Consider the following 20,358-nt stretch of genomic DNA (forward strand, 5'->3'; position numbering starts at 1 on the left):
ATCATTAATTCCTGGCTCTGAGGAGCCTTTGGAAAACAGGGATTACGGCTGTGAGCCCCATGAGGGATAGGGAATGTGTCCAACCCAATTAGCTCCTATCTATCCCAGCTCTTAGAACAGTGCCTGGCACATAGTAAGCAGTTAGCAAATAGTATCATTAATTTCTGGCTCTGAGGAGCCTTCGGAAAACAGGGATTACGGCTGTGAGCCCCATGTGGGATAGGGAATGTGTCCAACCCAATTAGCTCATATCTATCCTAGCTCTTAGAACAGTGCCTGGCACATAGTAAGCAGTTAGAAAATAGTATCATTAATAAGGAGTTAGCAAATAGTATCATTAATTCCTGGCTCTGAGGAGCCTTCGGAAAACAGGGATTACGACTGTGAGCCCCATGTGGGATAGGGAATGTGTCCAACCCGATTAGCTCATATCTATCCCAGCCCTTTGAACAGTGCCTGGCACATAGTAAGCAGTTAGCAAATAGTATCATTAATTTCTGGCTCTGAGGAGCCTTCGGAAAACAGGGATTATGACTGTGAGCCCCATGTGGGATAGGGAATGTGTCCAATCCAATTAGCTCATATCTATCCCACCTCTTAGAACAGTGCCTGGCACATAGTAAGCATAGTAAGCAAATAATGTCATTAATAAGCAGTTAGCAAATAGTATCATTAATTCCTGGCTCTGAGGAGCCTTCGGAAAACAGGGATTACGGCTGTGAGCCCCATGTGGGATAGGGAATGTGTCCAACCCGAGTAGCTCCTATCTATCCCAGCTCTTAGAACAGTGCCTGGCACATAGTAAGCATAGTAAGCAAATAGTATCATTAATTCCTAGCTCTGAGGAGCCTTTGGAAAACAGGGATTACGACTGTGAGCCCCATGTGGGATAGGGAATGTGTCCAACCCGATTAGCTCATATCTATCCTAGCTCTTAGAACAGTGCCTGGCACATAGTAAGCAGTTAGCAAATAGTATCATTAATTCCTGGCTCTGAGGAGCCTTCGGAAAACAGGGATTACGACTGTGAGCCCCATGTGGGATAGGGAATGTGTCCAACCCGATTAGCTCATATCTATCCCAGCTCTTAGAACAGTGCCTGGCACATAGTAAGCAGTTAGCAAATAGTATCATTAATTCCCGGCTCTGAGGAGCCTTCGGAAAACAGGGATTACGACTGTGAGCCCCATGTGGGATAGGGAATGTGTCCAATCCGATTAGCTCATATCTATCCCAGCTCTTAGAACAGTGCCTGGCACATAGTAAGCATAGTAAGCAAATAATATCATTAATAAGCAGTTAGAAAATAGTATCATTAATTCCTGGCTCTGAGGAGCCTTCGGAAAACAGGGATTACGGCTGTGAGCCCCATGTGGGATAGGGAATGTGTCCAACCTGATTAGCTCATATCTATTCCAGCTCTTAGAACAGTGCCTGGCACATAGTAAGCAGTTAGCAAATAGTATCATTAATTCCCGGCTCTGAGGAGCCTTCGGAAAACAGGGATTACGACTATGAGCCCCATGTGGGATAGGGAATATGTCCAACCCGATTAGCTCATATCTATCCCAGCTCTTAGAACAGTGCCTGGCACATAGTAAGCAGTTAGCAAATAGTATCATTAGTTCCCGGCTCTGAGGAGCCTTCGGAAAACAGGGATTACGACTATGAGCCCCATGTGGGATAGGGAATGTGTCCAACCCGATTAGTTCATATCTATCCTAGCTCTTAGAACAGTGCCTGGCACATAGTAAGCAGTTAGCAAATAGTATCATTAATTCCCGGCTCTGAGGAGCCTTCGGAAAACAGGGATTACGACTGTGAGTCCCATGTGGGATAGGGAATGTGTCCAACCCGATTAGCTCATATCTATCCCAGCTCTTAGAACAGTGCCTGGCACATAGTAAGCATAGTAAGCAAATAATATCATTAATAAGCAGTTAGAAAATAGTATCATTAATTCCTGGCTCTGAGGAGCCTTTGGAAAACAGGGATTACGGCTGTGAGCCCCATGTGGGATAGGGAATGTGTCCAACCCGATTAGCTCATATCTATCCCAGCTCTTAGAACAGTGCCTGGCACATAGTAAGCAGTTAGCAAATAGTATCATTAATTCCCGGCTCTGAGGAGCCTTCGGAAAACAGGGATTACGACTGTGAGCCCCATGTGGGATAGGGAATATGTCCAACCCGATTAGCTCATATCTATCCCAGCTCTTAGAACAGTGCCTGGCACATAGTAAGCAGTTAGCAAATAGTATCATTAATTCCCGGCTCTGAGGAGCCTTTGGAAAACAGGGATTACGACTGTGAGCCCCATGTGGGATAGGGAATGTGTCCAACCCGATTAGCTCATATCTATCCCAGCTCTTAGAACAGTGCCTGGCGCATAGTAAGCAGTTAGCAAATAGTATCATTAATTCCCGGCTCTGAGGAGCCTTCGGAAAGCAGGGATTACGACTGTGAGCCCCATGTGGGATAGGGAATGTGTCCAATCCGATTAGCTCATATCTATCCCAGCTCTTAGAACAGTGCCTGGCACATAGTAAGCATAGTAAGCAAATAATATCATTAATAAGCAGTTAGAAAATAGTATCATTAATTCCTGGCTCTGAGGAGCCTTCGGAAAACAGGGATTACGGCTGTGAGCCCCATGTGGGATAGGGAATGTGTCCAACCTGATTAGCTCATATCTATCCCAGCTCTTAGAACAGTGCCTGGCACATAGTAAGCAGTTAGCAAATAGTATCATTAATTCCTGGCTCTGAGGAGCCTTTGGAAAACAGGGATTATGACTGTGAGCCCCATGTGGGATAGGGAATGTGTCCAACCCGATTAGCTCATATCTATCCCAGCTCTTAGAACAGTGCCTGACACATAGTAAGCAGTTAGCAAATAGTATCATTAATTCCCGGCTCTGAGGAGCCTTCGGAAAACAGGGATTACGACTGTGAGCCCCATGTGGGATAGGGAATATGTCCAACCCAAGTAGCTCATATCTATCCCAGCTCTTAGAACAGTGCCTGGCACATAGTAAGCAGTTAGCAAATAGTATCATTAATTCCCGGCTCTGAGGAGCCTTCGGAAAACAGGGATTATGACTGTGAGCCCCAGTCGTACATGGACATATCTATTCTATTTATTTTATTTTGTTAATATGTTTTGTTTTGTTCTCTGTCTCCCCCTTTTAGACAGTGAGCCCACTGTTGGGTAGGGACCGTCTCTAGATGTTGCCAACTTGGACTTCCCAAGCGCTTAGTACAGTGCTCTGCACACAGTAAATGCTCAATAAATACGATTGATTGATTGATGTGGGATAGGGAATGTGTCCAACCCGATTAGCTCCTATCTATCCCAGCTCTTAGAACAGTGCCTGGCACATAGTAAGGAAATAATATCATTAATTCCTGGCTCTGAGGAGCCTTCCCACCTGAGTCCCTAAGACTGGCTCTCCTTCCGACTCTCAACCCTCATGGCCACTCTTTCCTAGAGTTCCCCTGGCCCAGCTCTCTCCTTGACTCTTGGCAGTGAGCCCACTGTTGGGTAGGGACTGTCTCTATATGTTGCCAACTTGTGCTTCCCAAGCGCTTAGTACAGTGCTCTGCACACAGTAAGCGCTCAATAAATACGATTGAATGAATGAATGACAACCAATCTGCACCCTTGTTGCTCTTCTATCGCTCACATTCACTGAGCAGGAGCTCTGACTTCCTCTTCCGGGCAGCGTGACTGATCTGCAAAGAAGGCACAAGTCATGGTACAGCTCTAGCTTAGAGGATAATAATAATAATAATAATAATAATAATAATAATAATAATAATAATAATAATAATAGTGAGAGTAGAACAACTCTTGTACTAGTAACTTGTAAGTAACTTGTACTTGTAACTTGTGTGACTTGTGTAACTTGTGTGACTTGTAACTTGTACTTACAAGTCAAGTAATTTGTACTTCCCAAGCGCTTAGTACAGTGCTGTGCACACAGTAAGTGCTCAATAAATACGATTGATTGATTGATAACAAGGGTCCATTCTGGCAGTAGCAAAATTGAATTCTCTTCAAATCCCTAATGAGAGTAGAACAACTCTTGTACTAGTAACGTGTAAGTAACTTGTACTTACTTGTAACTTGTGTGACTTGTACTTACAAGTCAAGTAACTGGTACTTCCCAAGCGCTTAGTACAGTGCTCTGCACACAGAAAGCGCTCAATAAATACAATTGATTGATTGATTGATAACAAGGGTCCATTCTGGCAGTAACAAAATCGAATTCTCTTCAAATCCCTAGTGAGAGTAGAACAACTCTTGTACTAGTAACTTGTAAGTAACTTGTACTTGTAACTTGTGTGACTTGTGTAACTTGTGTGACTTGTAACTTGTACTTACAAGTCAAGTAACTTGTACTTCCCAAGCGCTTAGTACAGTGCTCTGCACACAGTAAGCGCTCAATAATATGATTGATTGATTGATAACAAGGGTCCATTCTGGCAGTAGCAAAATTGAATTCTCTTCAAATCCCTAATGAGAGTAGAACAACTCTTGTACTAGTAACTTGTAAGTAACTTGTACTTGTAACTTGTGTGACTTGTGTGACTTGTGTGACTTGTAACTTGTACTTACAAGTCAAGTAACGTGTACTTCCCAAGCGCTTAGTACAGTGCTCGGCACACAGTAAGCGCTCAATAAATGCGATTGATTGATTGATTGATTGATAACAAGGGTCCATTCTGGCAGTAACAAAATTGAATTCTCTTCAAATCCCAGCTCCGCCAGTTGTCAGCTGTGTGACTTGGGGCAAGTCACTTCGCTTCTCTGGGCCTCAGTTCCCTCATCTGTAAAATGGGGATTAAGACTGTGAGCCCCCCCGTGGGGCAACCTGATCACCTTGTAACCTCCCCAGTGCTTTGCATATAGTAAGCGCTTAATAAATGCTATCATTATTATTATCGTCTCTATATGTTGCCAACTTGTATTTCCCAAGCGCTTAGTACAGTGCTCTGCACACAGTAAGTGCTCAATAAATATGATTGATTGATTGATTATCATTATTATTATTCCCCATTAGGAGTGTTAATTGCCCAGAGGCGGTCTAAAGTTTCATACTGACCAATTTCTGTTCTCTTTTTAAACGTTTGTCAAGTTGAAAGCCAGGAAGCCAACGTCATCTGTAAAAGGGGGATTAAGACTGTGAGCCCCCCGTGGGACAACCTGATCACCTTGTAACCTCCCCAGAGCTTAGAACAGTGCTTTGCACATAGTAAGTGCTTAATAAATGCCATTATTATTATTATTATTATTATTATTCCCCATAAGGAGTGTTAATTGCCCAGAAGCGGTGTAAAGTTTCATACTGACCAATTTCTGTTCTCTTCATAAACGTTTGTCAAGTTGAAAGCCAGGAAGCCAATGTCATCCATAAAAGGGGGATTAAGACTGTGAGCCCCCCGTGGGACAACCTGATCACCTTGTAACCTCCCCAGCACTTAGAACAGTGCTTTGCACGTAGTAAGCGCTTAATAAATGCCATCATTATTATTATTATTATTCCCCATAAGGAGTGTTAATTGCCCGGAGGCAATCTAAAGTTTCATACTGGCCAATTTCTGTTCTCTTTTTAAACAATTGTCAAATTGAAAGCCAGGAAGCCAATGTCATCTGTAAAAGGGGGATTAAGACTGTGAGCCCCCCGTGGGCCAACCTGCTCACCCTGTAACCTCCCTGTAGAACAGTGCTCTGCACATAGTAAGCACTTAATAAATGCCATTATTATTATTATTGTCATTATTATTCCCCATAAGGAGTATTAATTGCCCAGCGGCGATCTAAAGTTTCATACTGACCAATTTCTGTTCTCTTTTTAAATGTTTGTCAAGTTGAAAGCCAGGAAGCCAACGTTTTAAGAATCCCTTGGCTGCTCATCAAGTGCATATTTAAGCTTATACAGAGTTTGCACTACTGACCGCGTCGGCCCAGGGGAAACATAACTTTGGGTACATTTTGGGAATCAGCCTAACACCATTGACAGTGATTTTGTTGTCCATCTCCCCCTTCTAGACTGTGAGCCCGTTGTTGGGTAGGGACCGCCTCTATATGTTGCCGACTTGTCCTTCCCAAGCGCTTAGTACAGTGCTCTGCACACAGTAAGCGCTCAATAAATACGATCGAATGAATGAATGAATGATCATGTTGTGCCGATCAGTAGCCTCTTTGCTGCGGGGGGTTCTACGTGTCACCCCCGAACTCTGAGCCCACTGTTGGGTAGGGACCGTCTCTATATGTGGCCAACTTGTACTTCCCAAGTGCTTAGTACAGTGCTCTGCACACAGTAAGCGCTCAATAAATACGATTGAATGAATGAACTCAGCCCCCATTTTGTGGCCAGGTTCCTTTACTCTCCCCTGAGCTCCTGAGCTGGGATTAGGACAACCAGCTCTACTGTATTAAACTCTCCCAAGCATTCACTACAGTACTCTGCACACATCATTCAATAAAGGCCGTTAATTAAATGCCATAGAAAAACATTTTGGAGTAGCGGAAAGAGCACGGGACTGGGAGACAGGGGACTTAGTTCTAATCCCGGCTCCACCACTTCTCTCCTGCGTGATCTCGGGCAAGCTACTTGACGTCTCTGGGCCTCAGTTTCCTCATCTGTAAAATGAGGATTAAGGCTGTGAGCCCTATTTGGGCAGGGACTGTGTCCAACCCCATTATCTTGTATCTACCTCAGAGCTTAGTAAATATAATAATAATGATGGCATTTGTTAAGCGCTTACTATGCCAACTTGTACGTCCCAAGCGCTTAGTACAGTGCTCTGCACACAGTAAGCACTCAATAAATACGATTGAATGAATGAATGAATGCAGAGCACTGTTCTAAGCGCTGGGGGGAATACAAGGTGATCAGGTTGTCCCCCGTGGGACTCACAGTTTTAATCCCCATTTTCCAGATGAGGTAACTGAGGCTCAGAGAATCAATCAATCAATCAATCGTATTTATTGAGCGCTTACTGTGTGCAGAGCACTGTACTAAGCGCTTGGGAAGTACAGAGAAGTGAAGTGACTTCCCCAAGGTCACACAGCAGACATGTGGTGGAGCCGGGATTCGAACCCATGACCTTTGACTCCAAAGCCCGGGCTCTTTCCACTGAGATATAGTAATATAGTATCCGCTCCTGGGATATAGTAAGCACTTAATTACGATTAAAAAAATGGGCTGATCAATCGGCTGATTGATGTTGTTCCCAGTCCTGCAGCCAGTTTTATTATTAATAATAATAATTGTGGTATTAGTTAAGTGCTTACTGTGTGCCAGGCACTACATTAAGCAGTGCGATGGATGCCTTTTACAGGTGAGGGAACTGAGGCCCAGAGAAGCAAAGCGACTCGCCCAACGTCACACAACGGGCAAGTGGAAGAGCCAGGATTAGAACCCACAACCTTGTGACCCCCAGGTTTTTGCTCCCAACCATTGTGCTGGCTGAGGGTCTGTTTTTCTTCACCATTTTCCTTCTCCCACTTCCCTCCTGCCTCCTGTTCTTCTGTCACAGCGTCTGGAGGACTGAGAGGAAAAGAGTGGAGAGATCTGAAGAACGGGAGGTAGACACCGAGGAGGGTGAGAACACGCAAAGTCTGCTGCAGGGAGATAAATGCGAGCAAAAGGGAGTAGCTAGTACAGTGCTCCGCACACAGTAAGCGCTCAATAAATACGACTTAATAACGCAGGAAATGGGCTGCCTGCGTGTTGACTTCCACGCTGTCAGTAACAGGCGAAAACATGCTCATCTCAGCGTGTGATATTCAGCCAAGATCCCCAGCCGTGCTCCAGCGGTTCAGAGAGCCGGCAGATGCATTTCTTGATGCTACATAATTTTTGTTCGCTAGAACGAGACAAAAATTGGCCCCAGAGAATCGAGAAGGCCCAGAAAGGGTTACAGAGAAAGCCGCTCCGTGAATGACCTTATTATAAAAGCTGCCCGTCTACTATTGCAGGAACTGATCGATTACCCCACGGGGCGGAGAAGGCGGCCCAGAGAGGGGAATAAAGCCGCTTTTCGGTTCATCTGGGGATGTGTTAGCTCATTGACAGCACAGAAGAGGAACAGAATCAGTCAATCGGCGGTATTTATTGAGCGCTAAGTGTGTATAGAGCATCATCATCATCAATCGGATTTATTGAGCGCTTACTGTGTGCAGAGCACTGTATTAAGCTCTTGGGAAGTACAAGTTGGCAACATATAGAGACAGTCCCTACCCAACAGTGGGCTCACAGTCTAAAAGCACTGTGTTAAGTGCCGGGGAGAGTACAACACGACGGAGTTAGTAGGCAGGTTCCTTAATAATGGCATTTATTAAGCGCTTACTATGTGCAAAGCACTGTTCCTTGCCCACAGTGAGCCTACGCTAGACTAGAGCGGGGAGACAGTCATCTAACTAATTTACAGATGCGGAAGGTTTTCAAAATCGGCGAATTTTCAATGAGGCAGACTCCTGGATCTGTCAGGAGCCACATCCAAGGATGCAGTCTCCCAAGGGGAAAAGAAACAAACAAAAAAACCCCCTCTGTAGAACCGCAACTAAATGGGTTTCATCTGTTTCTTGCTAACTTGCACCCAAAACCGCTAGGTACAAATCTCCCTTTCGTTCGATGGAAAACGAGACTGCAAAGCTTCATGCCGTTTAAAAAACACACGGATTCTACAGTTCTTGGGGTTTGTTTCTTTTTTCCCCAAAAAAGGTGTTTGTTTTGCCCCATGCCAAATTGTCCAGCGTCTCACGTTTGATTGGGACCAGACTTTCTCCTCATGCCGCGTTATGTGTCCGCATCACGGACTTACGCCTGTCGTTAATAGCAGCAACAACTCAGCCGACCATTTCGTTGATATTTTACATACGTGTAACCGCGTCAGCCACTCGAATTCGTCCCGCGAGGGGTCGTTTCCGACGTCCCAGAAATTTACTCTCTAAACTAGCCGGTTCAAAGTCAATTTTATAAACCGTTTTTGTCCGCTTTAGGCCTAGCCCCTCCTTCCCCGGACATTCTCTATACCACTCTGGGGACTCTGATTAAAGAGAGGAAAATCTATCACACGGGAGAAGGATACTTCACCGTCACCCCTCAGACGTACTTCATCACCAGCACTGCCAACCGAGAGAATCGGAGCGTTCTCCTAGAAGATCATCACTCCCTGTCACCTCCGGTCACTTATCTGGTCAGCGTGGAGGGTCCCGCCGAGCTAACCAAGGGACACTCTGCCCCGATGACCCACTGTAAGTTCTGCCATTGCTTCTCCGGCCCGGGTTCGCCGGGCACCCAAGGACAGCCGTCTCCCGGAGAAGGACACGGGAGAGGTCAGAAGGGCCTCGGGGATTCCAGGCCTTCCGTCCGGAATCAGTCCGTCTCTACGTCTGAGGAGAGCCCTCTGGCCGAGGTGCCCAAATCCTTGCCACCCACGAAGGAAAAAGAAAAAGAAAAAGGCAGGAAGTTCGGCCTGCGTCTCCTCTGGCGGAACGTGTCCCGGAAAGAAAAGCCCAAAAAGGAGTACGGCACTTTCTCGGCTCAGTTTCCCCCCGAGGAGTGGCCGGTCCGGGATGAGGAGAATTTAGACAACATTCCCCGGGACGTCGAGCATGAGATTATCAGGCGCATCAACCCCGTGCTGACCGTGGACAACTTAATCAGGCACACCGTGCTGATGCAGAAATACGAGGAGAAGAAGAAATACCTGAGCCAGGGCACCTCCACGGAACTGTTGGCAACCCGGAGCAAGCATCTCTCCAAGGAGGGTGTGGGAAAGAGGCAGAGCGGGCCGACGAAGCTCCCCAGGAAAGGGCGGACCGTCAGAGAGAGACGCGGCAATGGAAGCCAGCGGGGAGCTCCGGGCGGCGAGCCGAGGCCCGGCCGAGACGGGCGGGGCAAGGACCCACGGCCCCCCGCCGCCCGGGCCGGATCCGGAACCCGAACCCCAAACGGACGGGCGGCAAGGCCGCTCGGGGTGGATTGTCCGGGGCCCCGATCCCCCGTCATCCGCAAGAAGCAGATCGATCATCCCTTCTGGAGCCTCCCTCCCTCAGGGGTCCCCAAAAGGCTCCTGGGAGAGAGGGCCCCGCACTCCAAGTCGGGTCGGCTCAGAAAGCGAGAAAGACCTTGCCAGAGATCCGGGTCCCTGGATTCCCCAAGAACCTTCGGCAGCGACGCTCAACAGCTCGGCCCTAGACAGCGCAGAGGCAAAACAAAGTCTAAGGAATCCTCCTACGCTCATAAATCGCCCGTCCGACCCGCCGGCGACGGTTTCGATGTCGGCCCTCCAAACCCTCCGCCGCACGGCAGTTGGAGACCGGGAGATAGATGCCGACTCTGTGGAGAAGGCCCATCCGAGCGTGCTCCGTATCCTGGCCAAAAAACCCTCGCTGGCGTCCAGAAGGAAGCCCTCACGCGTGCCGACTCAACTGGGGAGGTCAGAGGGGAAAAACAGCCCCATGGTAGCCAGTCCTGGGACCGAGCGGCCCGCGCCCAGAGGCTCGTGGAGAAAACAACCCGCCAGCTCCAAAGCCTCGGCCTCGGTGATGGCCCAGGGGGTCCCGTCCCCGTGAGACCCCTTCGGGATGTGAAAGACGAACTAAGGGGGAAGGCTCCGGCCGATTGTCCGGAGGTCGCCGGCCCCGAAAGCGAAGGATTGACCGACGAGGATGACGACGACCAGACTCTGTATCAGAAAGACCTGGAAGATAATGATGACGTCTGCAGTTCCCTGTATCTGGAGGAGGAGGAGGACTCTTCTGAGAACAACGAACTGTGTCGGATGTTGAGCAGTCACATTCAGTTCTCCCTCTCCGACGCGAGCCGGTGGAATCGGGCGGCATCAGGACGTGGGGCCGGGGGATCTCCGGGCCCCTGGAACAAGAGTAGGAGCCTGGCCGACTTCAATCCAGGCAGGTTCGGGTTGGAGTCTCGCCTGCGGGAAGGAAACGGGGGCCTCAGGCCTGCAGGATCACTTATCAGCCCAGATGGAGGCCAGAAAGCAGGGCTCTCGGGGGAACCCCGTGGCCTCCATCCAACGCCTCCGCTCGGTTTCAACAACCGCGGAGAGGAAGCTGGCACTGCCGAACGCGTTCAGGCTTCCGGGATGGCGGGTGGCAGCCGATCTGATGACTACAACACGAGTGAGGCGGACACCGAGGCTGAGGCTCTGCAGACGTCCACCAGTGACGTGGGCGAGAAATCACCCGGCTGGAGCCCCAGCCCCCCGAAAGAGGAAACGAGAAAACGCTTCACGCAGAAGTTGGAGCTTTTCGACCCGGCGCGTTCCCCGGTTTTGGCGCAGAGCAGCCAGAGGGAACAGAACCACTCGGAAGGGACCGAAAACCACAGCATCACCGGAGACAGCGGAATAGACTCTCCCCGGTAAGGACGTAAACCGTTCGTCGGAAGAACGGAAAATTGGTGTCTCACTGTTGGGATTTTAAAAATCAACTTGCGCTGTCATGTGGGCGACCCCGGCCGACCCCAAGGTGTTTTATGATCCAACCAGCCCCCATTGCAGAAGTTTTTGAAAGGACAGAACGATTTGTCCCAAAGAAATACCTTATACCAATCAGATTTCCATTTTTGAATGAAAAAGCAGCATGGCCTAGGGGATAAAGCACGGGTCTGGGAACCAGAGGACCCGGATTCTAATTCCAGCTCCACCATTTGACGATGGTGGTATTTAAGTGCTTAATTATGTGTCAGGCACTGTTCTGAGCACCGGGGTAGATTCGAACTAATCAGGTTGGACACGGTCCTTGTCCCACGGGGGGCTCACGGTCTTAATCCCCATTTTACAGATGAAGTAACTGAGCCACAGAGAGATTAAGCGACCTGCCCGAGGTCACACGGCAGACGAGTGGTGGAGTCGGGTTTAGAACCCAGGTGGCTCAGTGGGAAAAGCACGGGCTTTGGAGTCAGAGGTCATGGGTTCGAATCCTGGCTCCACCACAAGTCTGCTGTGTGACCTTGGGCAAGTCACTTAGCTTCTCTGAGCCTCAGTTACCTCATCTGTAAAAAGGGGGATTAAGACTGTGAGCCCCACGTGGGACAACTTGATCGCATTGTATCCCCCCCAGCACTTAGAACAGTACTTTGCACATAGTAAGCGCTTAACAAATGCCATTATTATTATTATTATTATTATTATTATTATTATTATTATTATTATTATTATTTGCCTGCTGTGTAACCCTGGGCAAGTCAGGTCACTTCTCTGTGCCTCACTTCAACTGCAAAATGGGGATTCAATACCCCTTCTCCTTTCTACTTAGACTGTGAGCCCCACGTGGGACAGGGACTGTATCCCACCTGGTTAACTTGTATCCGCGCCAGTGCTTAGAACAGTGCTTGACACACAATAAAGCATTTAACAAATACCATAAAAAAAACAAACCAAACCAAAAAAAAAAAAACACACCAAAAAATAGACCCTACACACTCCTCTTCAACTCTGCTATGTGAACTGGGGCAAGTCACCTCACTGCTCTGTGACTCAGTTACCTCATCTGTACAATGGGGAATAAGACTAGGAGTCCTGTGTGGGACAGGGACTGCGACTAATCCAATTACCTTGTATCCACCCCAGCGCTTAGCACAGCGCCCGACACAAAGTGAGTGCTTAACAAATACCACAGTTACTATTAGCCAGGATGGACACAGTCCATGTCCCACATAGGGGTCACAATCTTAATCACCATTATACAAATACCACAATTATTCATGCAGTCATTCAATTAGTGAGAGCTTACTGTGTGCCGAGCACTGTACTAATTGGGAAGTACAAGTTGGCAACATATAGAGACGGTCCCTACCCAACAACAGGCTCATTATTATTGTTAACTGGGACTCCATGCCAATTAATCATCAGTCAATTATGGAGGCATGGTTTTTGAGGCATCTCAAACTGAGATCCTCTTTTGTCCAAAATAAACTTGAAGCTCCATGGACATGGCTGATTTTGAGAACTAATCATTAGGGAGCGTACTTGCCGCTTCTGGCTGGGCCCTTTGGGCAATGTACCTAATTTATCCCGCTTCGTTACCTCAATCACCATAGAGGTAGAATCACCTTAGCCCTCTCTTTGGAGCTGTGGCACTGACGAACAATTACAAGCTACTGTGAAGACCACTGACTCTCTTCTAGGGTTGTCTGAAAAGTTCATTTCATTTGATCGTATGTATTGAGCGCTTACTGTGTGCAGAGCACTTTACTAAGCACTTGGAAAGTACAATTCAGCAACAGAGACAGTCCCTATCCAACAACAGGCTAAGCTTTTCTTCCCCCACCTGCAGATATTAAATAATTGGAGAAGCAGCGAGGCTCAGTGGAAAGAGCCCGAGCTTTAGAGTCAGAGTTCATGGGTTCGAATCCCTGCTCCGCCGACTGTCAGCTGTGTGACTTTGGGCAAGTCACATCACTTCTCTGTGCCTGTTCCCTCATCTGTAAAATGGGGATTAAGACCGTGAGCCCCCCGTGGGACAATCTGATCACCTTGTAACCTCCCCAGCGCTTAGAACAGTGCTTTGCACATAGTAAGTGCTTAATAAATGCCATCATTATTATTATTATTATGTGATGGGTCACTGTCACCTATTTTCTTGGCCTATTAAAGGTCTTACCTGTTCACTTTAAAGACCCATACAACAATAACAAACAGGAAGATCGCCTTCGTGCTTGCTGAGTAAACATCAGAAGGGGCCATCTTAATACTTATTGCCTCTTCAAACAGGTGGTGTATAAATAATTTATATAAGCACCAGAGTTAGGATCGCGACTCGGTTGGACCTGAGGCCAAGTGAAATCCCGGTTCGCTCTGAAAGGTGCCTGGTCTTAGAGTTTGGCAGCGGCGCTGCACATTTTAAACCCTGGACTCTACAAACCGGGGGGTGACTTTTCTTAGGGAGGTATAAATCAGGAATGCTCAAAATTCGATCCATTTTCCGAGCGACCGAGAAATACTAGGCCGAGGGAGGTCAAGGAACTACCCATCTCGGGCTTTGACTCGGATAGTGGTACCAAAGGATGCGGGGAAGGATGGTGTGGTTTGTGTTTCTCCTTGACATCAGTCCTCAAGATTAGTGGGCCATCCAACCTCTCTCATCATACTTTCTAATAGGCCCCTGACCGTCCGTGAACTGATCAAAATCCTTCTTGTGCCTCCATTAATTAGCATAGAGAAATAATAATAATAGTAAGAATAATAATGATAGTAATACCGATGGTATTAAGCACTTACTATGTGCTAAGCACCGTTCTAAGCGCTGGGGTAGATGCAAAGTAATCAGGTTGTCCCACGTGGGGCTCACAGTCATTAATCCCCATTTTACAGATAAGGTAACTGAGGCCCAGAGAAGTGAAGTGACTTGCCCGAGGTCACACAGCAGACATGTGGGGGAGAAATAATAGTAATAATAATAATGATAATAATACCGATGGTACTTGTTAAGCACTTACTATGTGCCAAGAACAGTTCTAAGCATGGGGTAGATACAAGGTTATCAGGTTGTCCCACATGGGGCTCACAGTCATTAATCCCCATTTTACAGATAAGGTAACTGAGGCCCAGAGAAGTGAAGTGACTTGCCCGAGGTCACACAGCAGACATGTGGGGGAGAAATAATAATAATGATAATAATACCGATGGTATTTGTTAAGCACTTACTATGTGCCAAGCACAGTTGTAAGCGCTGGGGTAGATACAAGGTTATCAGGTTGTCCCACAAGGGGCTCACAGTCATTAATCCCCATTTTACAGATAAGGTAACTGAGGCCCAGAGAAGTGAAGTGACTTGCCCGAGGTCACACAGCAGACATGTGGGGGAGAAATAATAATAATGATAATAATACCGATGGTATTTGTTAAGCACTTACTATGTGCCAAGCACAGTTCTAAGCACTGGGGTAGATACAAGGTTATCAGGTTGTCCCACAAGGGGCTCACAGTCATTAATCCCCATTTTACAGATAAGGTAACTGAGGCCCAGAGAAGTGAAGTGACTTCCCCGAGGTCACACAGCAGACATGTGGGGAAGAAATAATAGTAATAATAATAATGATAATAATACCGATGGTATTTGTTAAGCACTTACTATGTGCCAAGCACAGTTCTAAGCATGGGGTAGATACAAGGTTATCAGGTTGTCCCACATGGGGCTCACAGTCATTAATCCCCATTTTACAGATAAGGTAACTGAGGCCCAGAGAAGTGAAGTGACTTGCCCAAGGTCACACAGCAGACATGTGGGGGAGCCGGGATTAGAACCCATGACCTTCCGACTTTCAGGCTCGGGCTCTTTCCACTAAGCCACGCTGCTTCTCATGGGAGGCCATCTTTTGAAAATCCTCTCCCAGAAATACCTGGACTCCCATTCATTTTTAGCCCAATTTCCACTCGATTACAGATTTGCACACCAGCAAAATCTTTTCTTTTGGCAACATCTAATTGTAACAAAATGTTGGAAGAGACTCAGACGGAGCTGTCCCTGAAAATGAACAAAGTATTGGCGTCAAATCAAAAAAAGATGACATAACAGAAGATCAGTCTAAGCCCCTTTACCCGAAAACTACAAGTTTTTTTCCATGAGAACAAAATGGGTTTCCTACTCGAGGAAAAGTAATAACAATTTTTTGAAGTATCCGTAAAGCGCTTACTGTTCTAAGCGTTGGGGTAAATACAAGCTAATCAGGTCAGACACAATCCCTGCCCCACATAGGAATCACAGCAGAAGTAGCAGAGAGGACAGGTATTGAACCCCCATTTTGCAGTTGAGGAAACTGAGGCACAGATAAGTGAAGCATCTTGCCTGAGGTCACAGAGCGGATAAGTGGCAGAGTCAGGATTAGAACCCGGGACCTCTGGCTCTCAGGCCCGAGCACTTTCCACTAGGCCATGCTGCCTCCTTTCGATATCCCCTAATTTTATTTAAAGAAACACAATAAGGCTGCAGATCTCCTAGTTACGGTATCGTTTTGTGTTCAAAATGATTTTGATATATAGGAATAAAATAATTTTAGAGCTCAGGTAATGAAGTACATTTTTTTTTAAAAAAAGTAGTAATTACAAAGTTTACCAGAGCCATTATTTATGAAGAGGAGGAAAGGTGGACACAGTGTTCCACAATTTCTTTTCTCTAGCTAACTTTCAGAGCTTACAATTTCTCCATCTCTGTTGGAGGAAAAGAAAAGGAAATCAAAGGTGTCATTTTAAATCTTTTTCAGTAAATATCCCTTTTTAAAGGTACCGAGCAAGATGGGATGATGTTGATCATTTGAATGATAATTTTTGACCCGATTTTGGTTTCCGCTTCAAACTGGTTTGTCGGATGGCATTATCTAAAAGTGATACAGATATGCTCTTCTGAACATGCGAGCTTATATTAGTGAGGGAAGTTGTTCTACCAGTGAATTTTTTAATGTAAAGAGAACTTTAAATATAGAGGTTTACCCTCTCTTAATGACGCCCACCCATGTTGTGTGGCAGGAAGTATTTTCAGAGGAAATTCATCCCCGGCAAATATTTTTGTTATTAATTGAGCAAAAGAGAAAACCTCAAGACTATCCTCTACAAAACCGGTAACTGTTCCTTTTCATATTTTTAGAACCCAGAGTCTGGCATCTAATAAATCCGTCGATTTGGACGCATTGAAACGGCGACGGAGTTTTGCTCAAAACTTCGAAGGCGCGAGGAGCCAAAGGCAGGGGTCGGCGCTTTCATCTCGTCCCTTATTACAACTGACTCCGGTCATGAATGTTTAATTCTTGTTTTCCTTTTGGGGTCTTTGGCTAACTTCCTGAGGTTTTTCTCTTTTTAAAAGATGTTGTACAAATGTACAGTATTTCTATAAATGTTTAATCAGCTGAATACACAAGGTTCATCCACGTCCCTGTATACGCTTTAAAACCTCGTGAATATTTGCTCTAGAGACTGACTTTTCTCTTGACTTTTTTTAAAACACAAAGCAATTAATTTTCCTGTAGCGGTATTAGGAACATGTTTGCAATAAAAATGCCTAAAGAGAAACAGCCAGAGTCCTTTTTCTTAACCCAGTGAAAGATATGGTCAGATTGAATTTTTAGTGGAGTCGCTCGCGGACTTTTAAATGAGTGAAAGAAGCAGCGTGGCTCAGTGGTAAGAGCCCGGGCTTTGGAGTCAAAGGTCGTGAGTTCAAATCCCGGCTCTGCCAATTGTCAGCTGTGTGACTTTGAGCAAGTCACTTAACTTCTCTGTGCCTCAGTTAACTCATCTGTAAAATGGGAATGAAGACTGTGAGCCCCCCCGTGGGCCAGCCTGATCACCTTGTAACCTCCCCAGCACTTAGAACAGTGCTTTGCACATAGTAAGCGCTTAATAAATGCCATTATTAATGAAATGCTATTTATGTTCATCTGTGATTCTGCGATCATGACCGAATATAGCAACACAGTCACACCCCTTATGTTGAATCTCTGGGCAAGTTCAGTGCATTTTCTCAGGATTTAATATGTTCGGGGGATTTTTCAGAGATAAGCTTTTCTTTTCAGGGAGTAATGACTTTTTTTTTTAATGGCCTCCTATTCCCATCATGATTTTCAAGGACAGCACTCGGGCTGGTAAGGACATCGTCCTCTGCCGTGCTGTGTTCTAGTCCCCAAAGTACCACGTTTCCTACTTATGGGTAGGGACCGTCTGCATATGTTACCAACTTGTACTTCCCAAGCGCTTAGTACAGTGCTCTGCACACAGTAAGCGCTCAAAAAATACGATTGAATGAATGAATGAATGAAGCCTGAGGTTTGGTGAACTCCTTGCTTCCCTTTTGGCCTTTAGGGTTGCCCTGAATACAGGATGGGTGAGGGGAGATTGGTATTAGAGAGAGGAGAGAGGCTTAGTTTGGGGGGAAAAAACTTTGGAGCCTTGTGGATGTCCAGCATTTGGAAGGCCTGAGGTTCTGTGGTAAGCAGTCAGTCCATCAGTTGTATTTATTGAGCGCTTACTGCGGGCAGAACACTTTACTAAGTGCTTGGGAGAGTAAAATCTAATACTAATAATGATGGTATTTGTTAAGCGCTTAGACATTTGGAAGGCCTGAGGTTCTGTGGTGAGCAATCAGTCAGCCAGTTGTATTTATTGAGCGCTTACTGTGGGCAGAGCACTTTATTAAATGCTTGGGAGAGTAAAATGTAATAATAATAATGATGGTATTTGTTAAGCGCTTAGGCATTTGGAAGGCCTGAGGTTCCTTGGTGAGCAATCAGTCAGCCATTTGTATTTATTGAGCCCTTACTGTGGGCAGAGCACTTTATTAAATGCTTGGGAGAGTAAAATGTAATAATAATAATGATGGTATTTGTTAAGCGCTTAGGCGTTTGGAAGGCCTGAGGTTCTGTGGTGAGCAATCAGTCAGTCGGTTGTATTTATTGAGCACTTACTGTGGGCAGAACACTTTATTAAATGCTTGGGAGAGTAAAATCTAATAATAGTAATGATGGTATTTGTTAAGCGCTTAGGCATTTGGAAGGCCTGAGGTTCTGTGGTAAGCAATCAGTCAGTCAGTTGTATTTATTGAGTGCTTACTGTGGGCAGAACACTTTACTAAGTGCTTGGGGGAGTAGAATGTAATAATAATAATGATGGTATTTGTTAAGCGCTTAGGCATTTGGAAGGCCTGAGGTTCAGTGGTGAGGAATCAGTCAGTTGTATTTATTGAGCGCTTACTGCGGGCAGAACACTTTACTAAGTGCTTGGGAGAGTAAAATCTAATACTAATAATGAAGGTATTTGTTAAGCGCTTAGGCATTTGGAAGGCCTGAGGTTCTGTGGTGAGCAATCAGTCAGTCGATTGTATTTATTGAGCACTTACTGTGGGCAGAACACTTTATTAAATGCTTGGGAGAGTAAAATCTAATAATAGTAATGATGGTATTTGTTAAGCGCTTAGGCATTTGGAAGGCCTGAGGTTCTGTGGTAAGCAATCAGTCAGTCGGTTGTATTTATTGAGCGCTTACTGCGGGCAGAACACTTTATTAAATGCTTGGGAGAGTAAAATGTAATCCTAATAATGATGGTATTTGTTAAGCGCTTAGGCATTTGGAAGGCCTGAGGTTCCGTGGTGAGCAATCAGTCAGCCATTTGTATTTATTGAGCGCTTACTGTGGGCAGAGCACTTTATTAAATGCTTGGGAGAGTAAAATGTAATAATAATAATGATGGTATTTGTTAAGCGCTTAGGCGTTTGGAAGGCCTGAGGTTCTGTGGTAAGCAATCAGTCAGTTGTATTTATTGAGCGCTTACTGTGGGCAGAACACTTTACTAAGTGCTTGGGGGAGTAGAATGTAATAATAATAATGATGGTATTTGTTAAGCGCTTAGGCATTTGGAAGGCCTGAGGTTCAGTGGTGAGGAATCAGTCAGTCAGTTGTATTTATTGAGTGCTTACTATGGGCAGAACACTTTACTAAGTGCTTGGGAGAGTAAAATCTAATACTAATAATGATGGTATTTGTTAAGCGCTTAGGCATTTGGAAGGCCTGAGGTTCAGTGGTGAGGAATCAGTCAGTCAGTTGTATTTATTGAGTGCTTACTATGGGCAGAACACTTTACTAAGTGCTTGGGAGAGTAAAATCTAATACTAATAATGATGGTATTTGTTAAGCGCTTAGGCATTTGGAAGGCCTGAGGTTCAGTGGTGAGGAATCAGTCAGTCAGTTGTATTTATTGAGCGCTTACTGCGGGCAGAACACTTTACTAAGTGCTTGGGAGAGTAAAATCTAATACTAATAATGATGGTATTTGTTAAACGCTTAGGCATTTGGAAGGCCTGAGGTTCCATGGTGAGCAATCAGTCAGTCAGTTGTATTTATTGAGCGCTTACTGTGGGCAGAACACTTTATTAAATGCTTGGGAGAGTAAAATCTAATACTAATAATGAAGGTATTTGTTAAGCGCTTAGGCATTTGGAAGGCCTGAGGTTCTGTGGTGAGCAATCAGTCAGTCGGTTGTATTTATTGAGCGCTTACTATGGGCAGAACACTTTACTAAGTGCTTGGGAGAGTAAAATCTAATACTGATAATGATGGTATTTGTTAAGCGCTTAGGCATTTGGAAGGCCTGAGGTTCAGTGGTGAGGAATCAGTCAGTCAGTTGTATTTATTGAGTGCTTACTATGGGCAGAACACTTTACTAAGTGCTTGGGAGAGTAAAATCTAATACTAATAATGATGGTATTTGTTAAGCGCTTAGGCATTTGGAAGGCCTGAGGTTCAGTGGTGAGGAATCAGTCAGTCAGTTGTATTTATTGAGCGCTTACTGCGGGCAGAACACTTTACTAAGTGCTTGGGAGAGTAAAATCTAATACT

General features: G+C 45.7%; 1 protein-coding gene across 1 annotated transcript in view; it reads left to right on the forward strand.

The window, feature by feature from the left end:
* Positions 1–17,099, forward strand: part of STOX1 (storkhead box 1) — a 61,635-nt gene extending 44,536 nt beyond the window's left edge. The window contains exons 3-4 of the mRNA XM_038744434.1: positions 9,012–11,400; positions 16,623–17,099. Of these exons, the coding sequence (XP_038600362.1) occupies positions 9,012–11,400; positions 16,623–16,779 (2,546 nt within the window). The 3' untranslated portion in view covers positions 16,780–17,099. The remainder of the gene's footprint in view (positions 1–9,011; positions 11,401–16,622) is intronic.
* The last annotated feature ends 3,259 nt before the right edge of the window (positions 17,100–20,358 follow it).

Source organism: Tachyglossus aculeatus, chromosome 3, assembly GCF_015852505.1.
Source record: "Tachyglossus aculeatus isolate mTacAcu1 chromosome 3, mTacAcu1.pri, whole genome shotgun sequence".
In the NCBI taxonomy this organism is placed as follows: domain Eukaryota; kingdom Metazoa; phylum Chordata; class Mammalia; order Monotremata; family Tachyglossidae; genus Tachyglossus; species Tachyglossus aculeatus.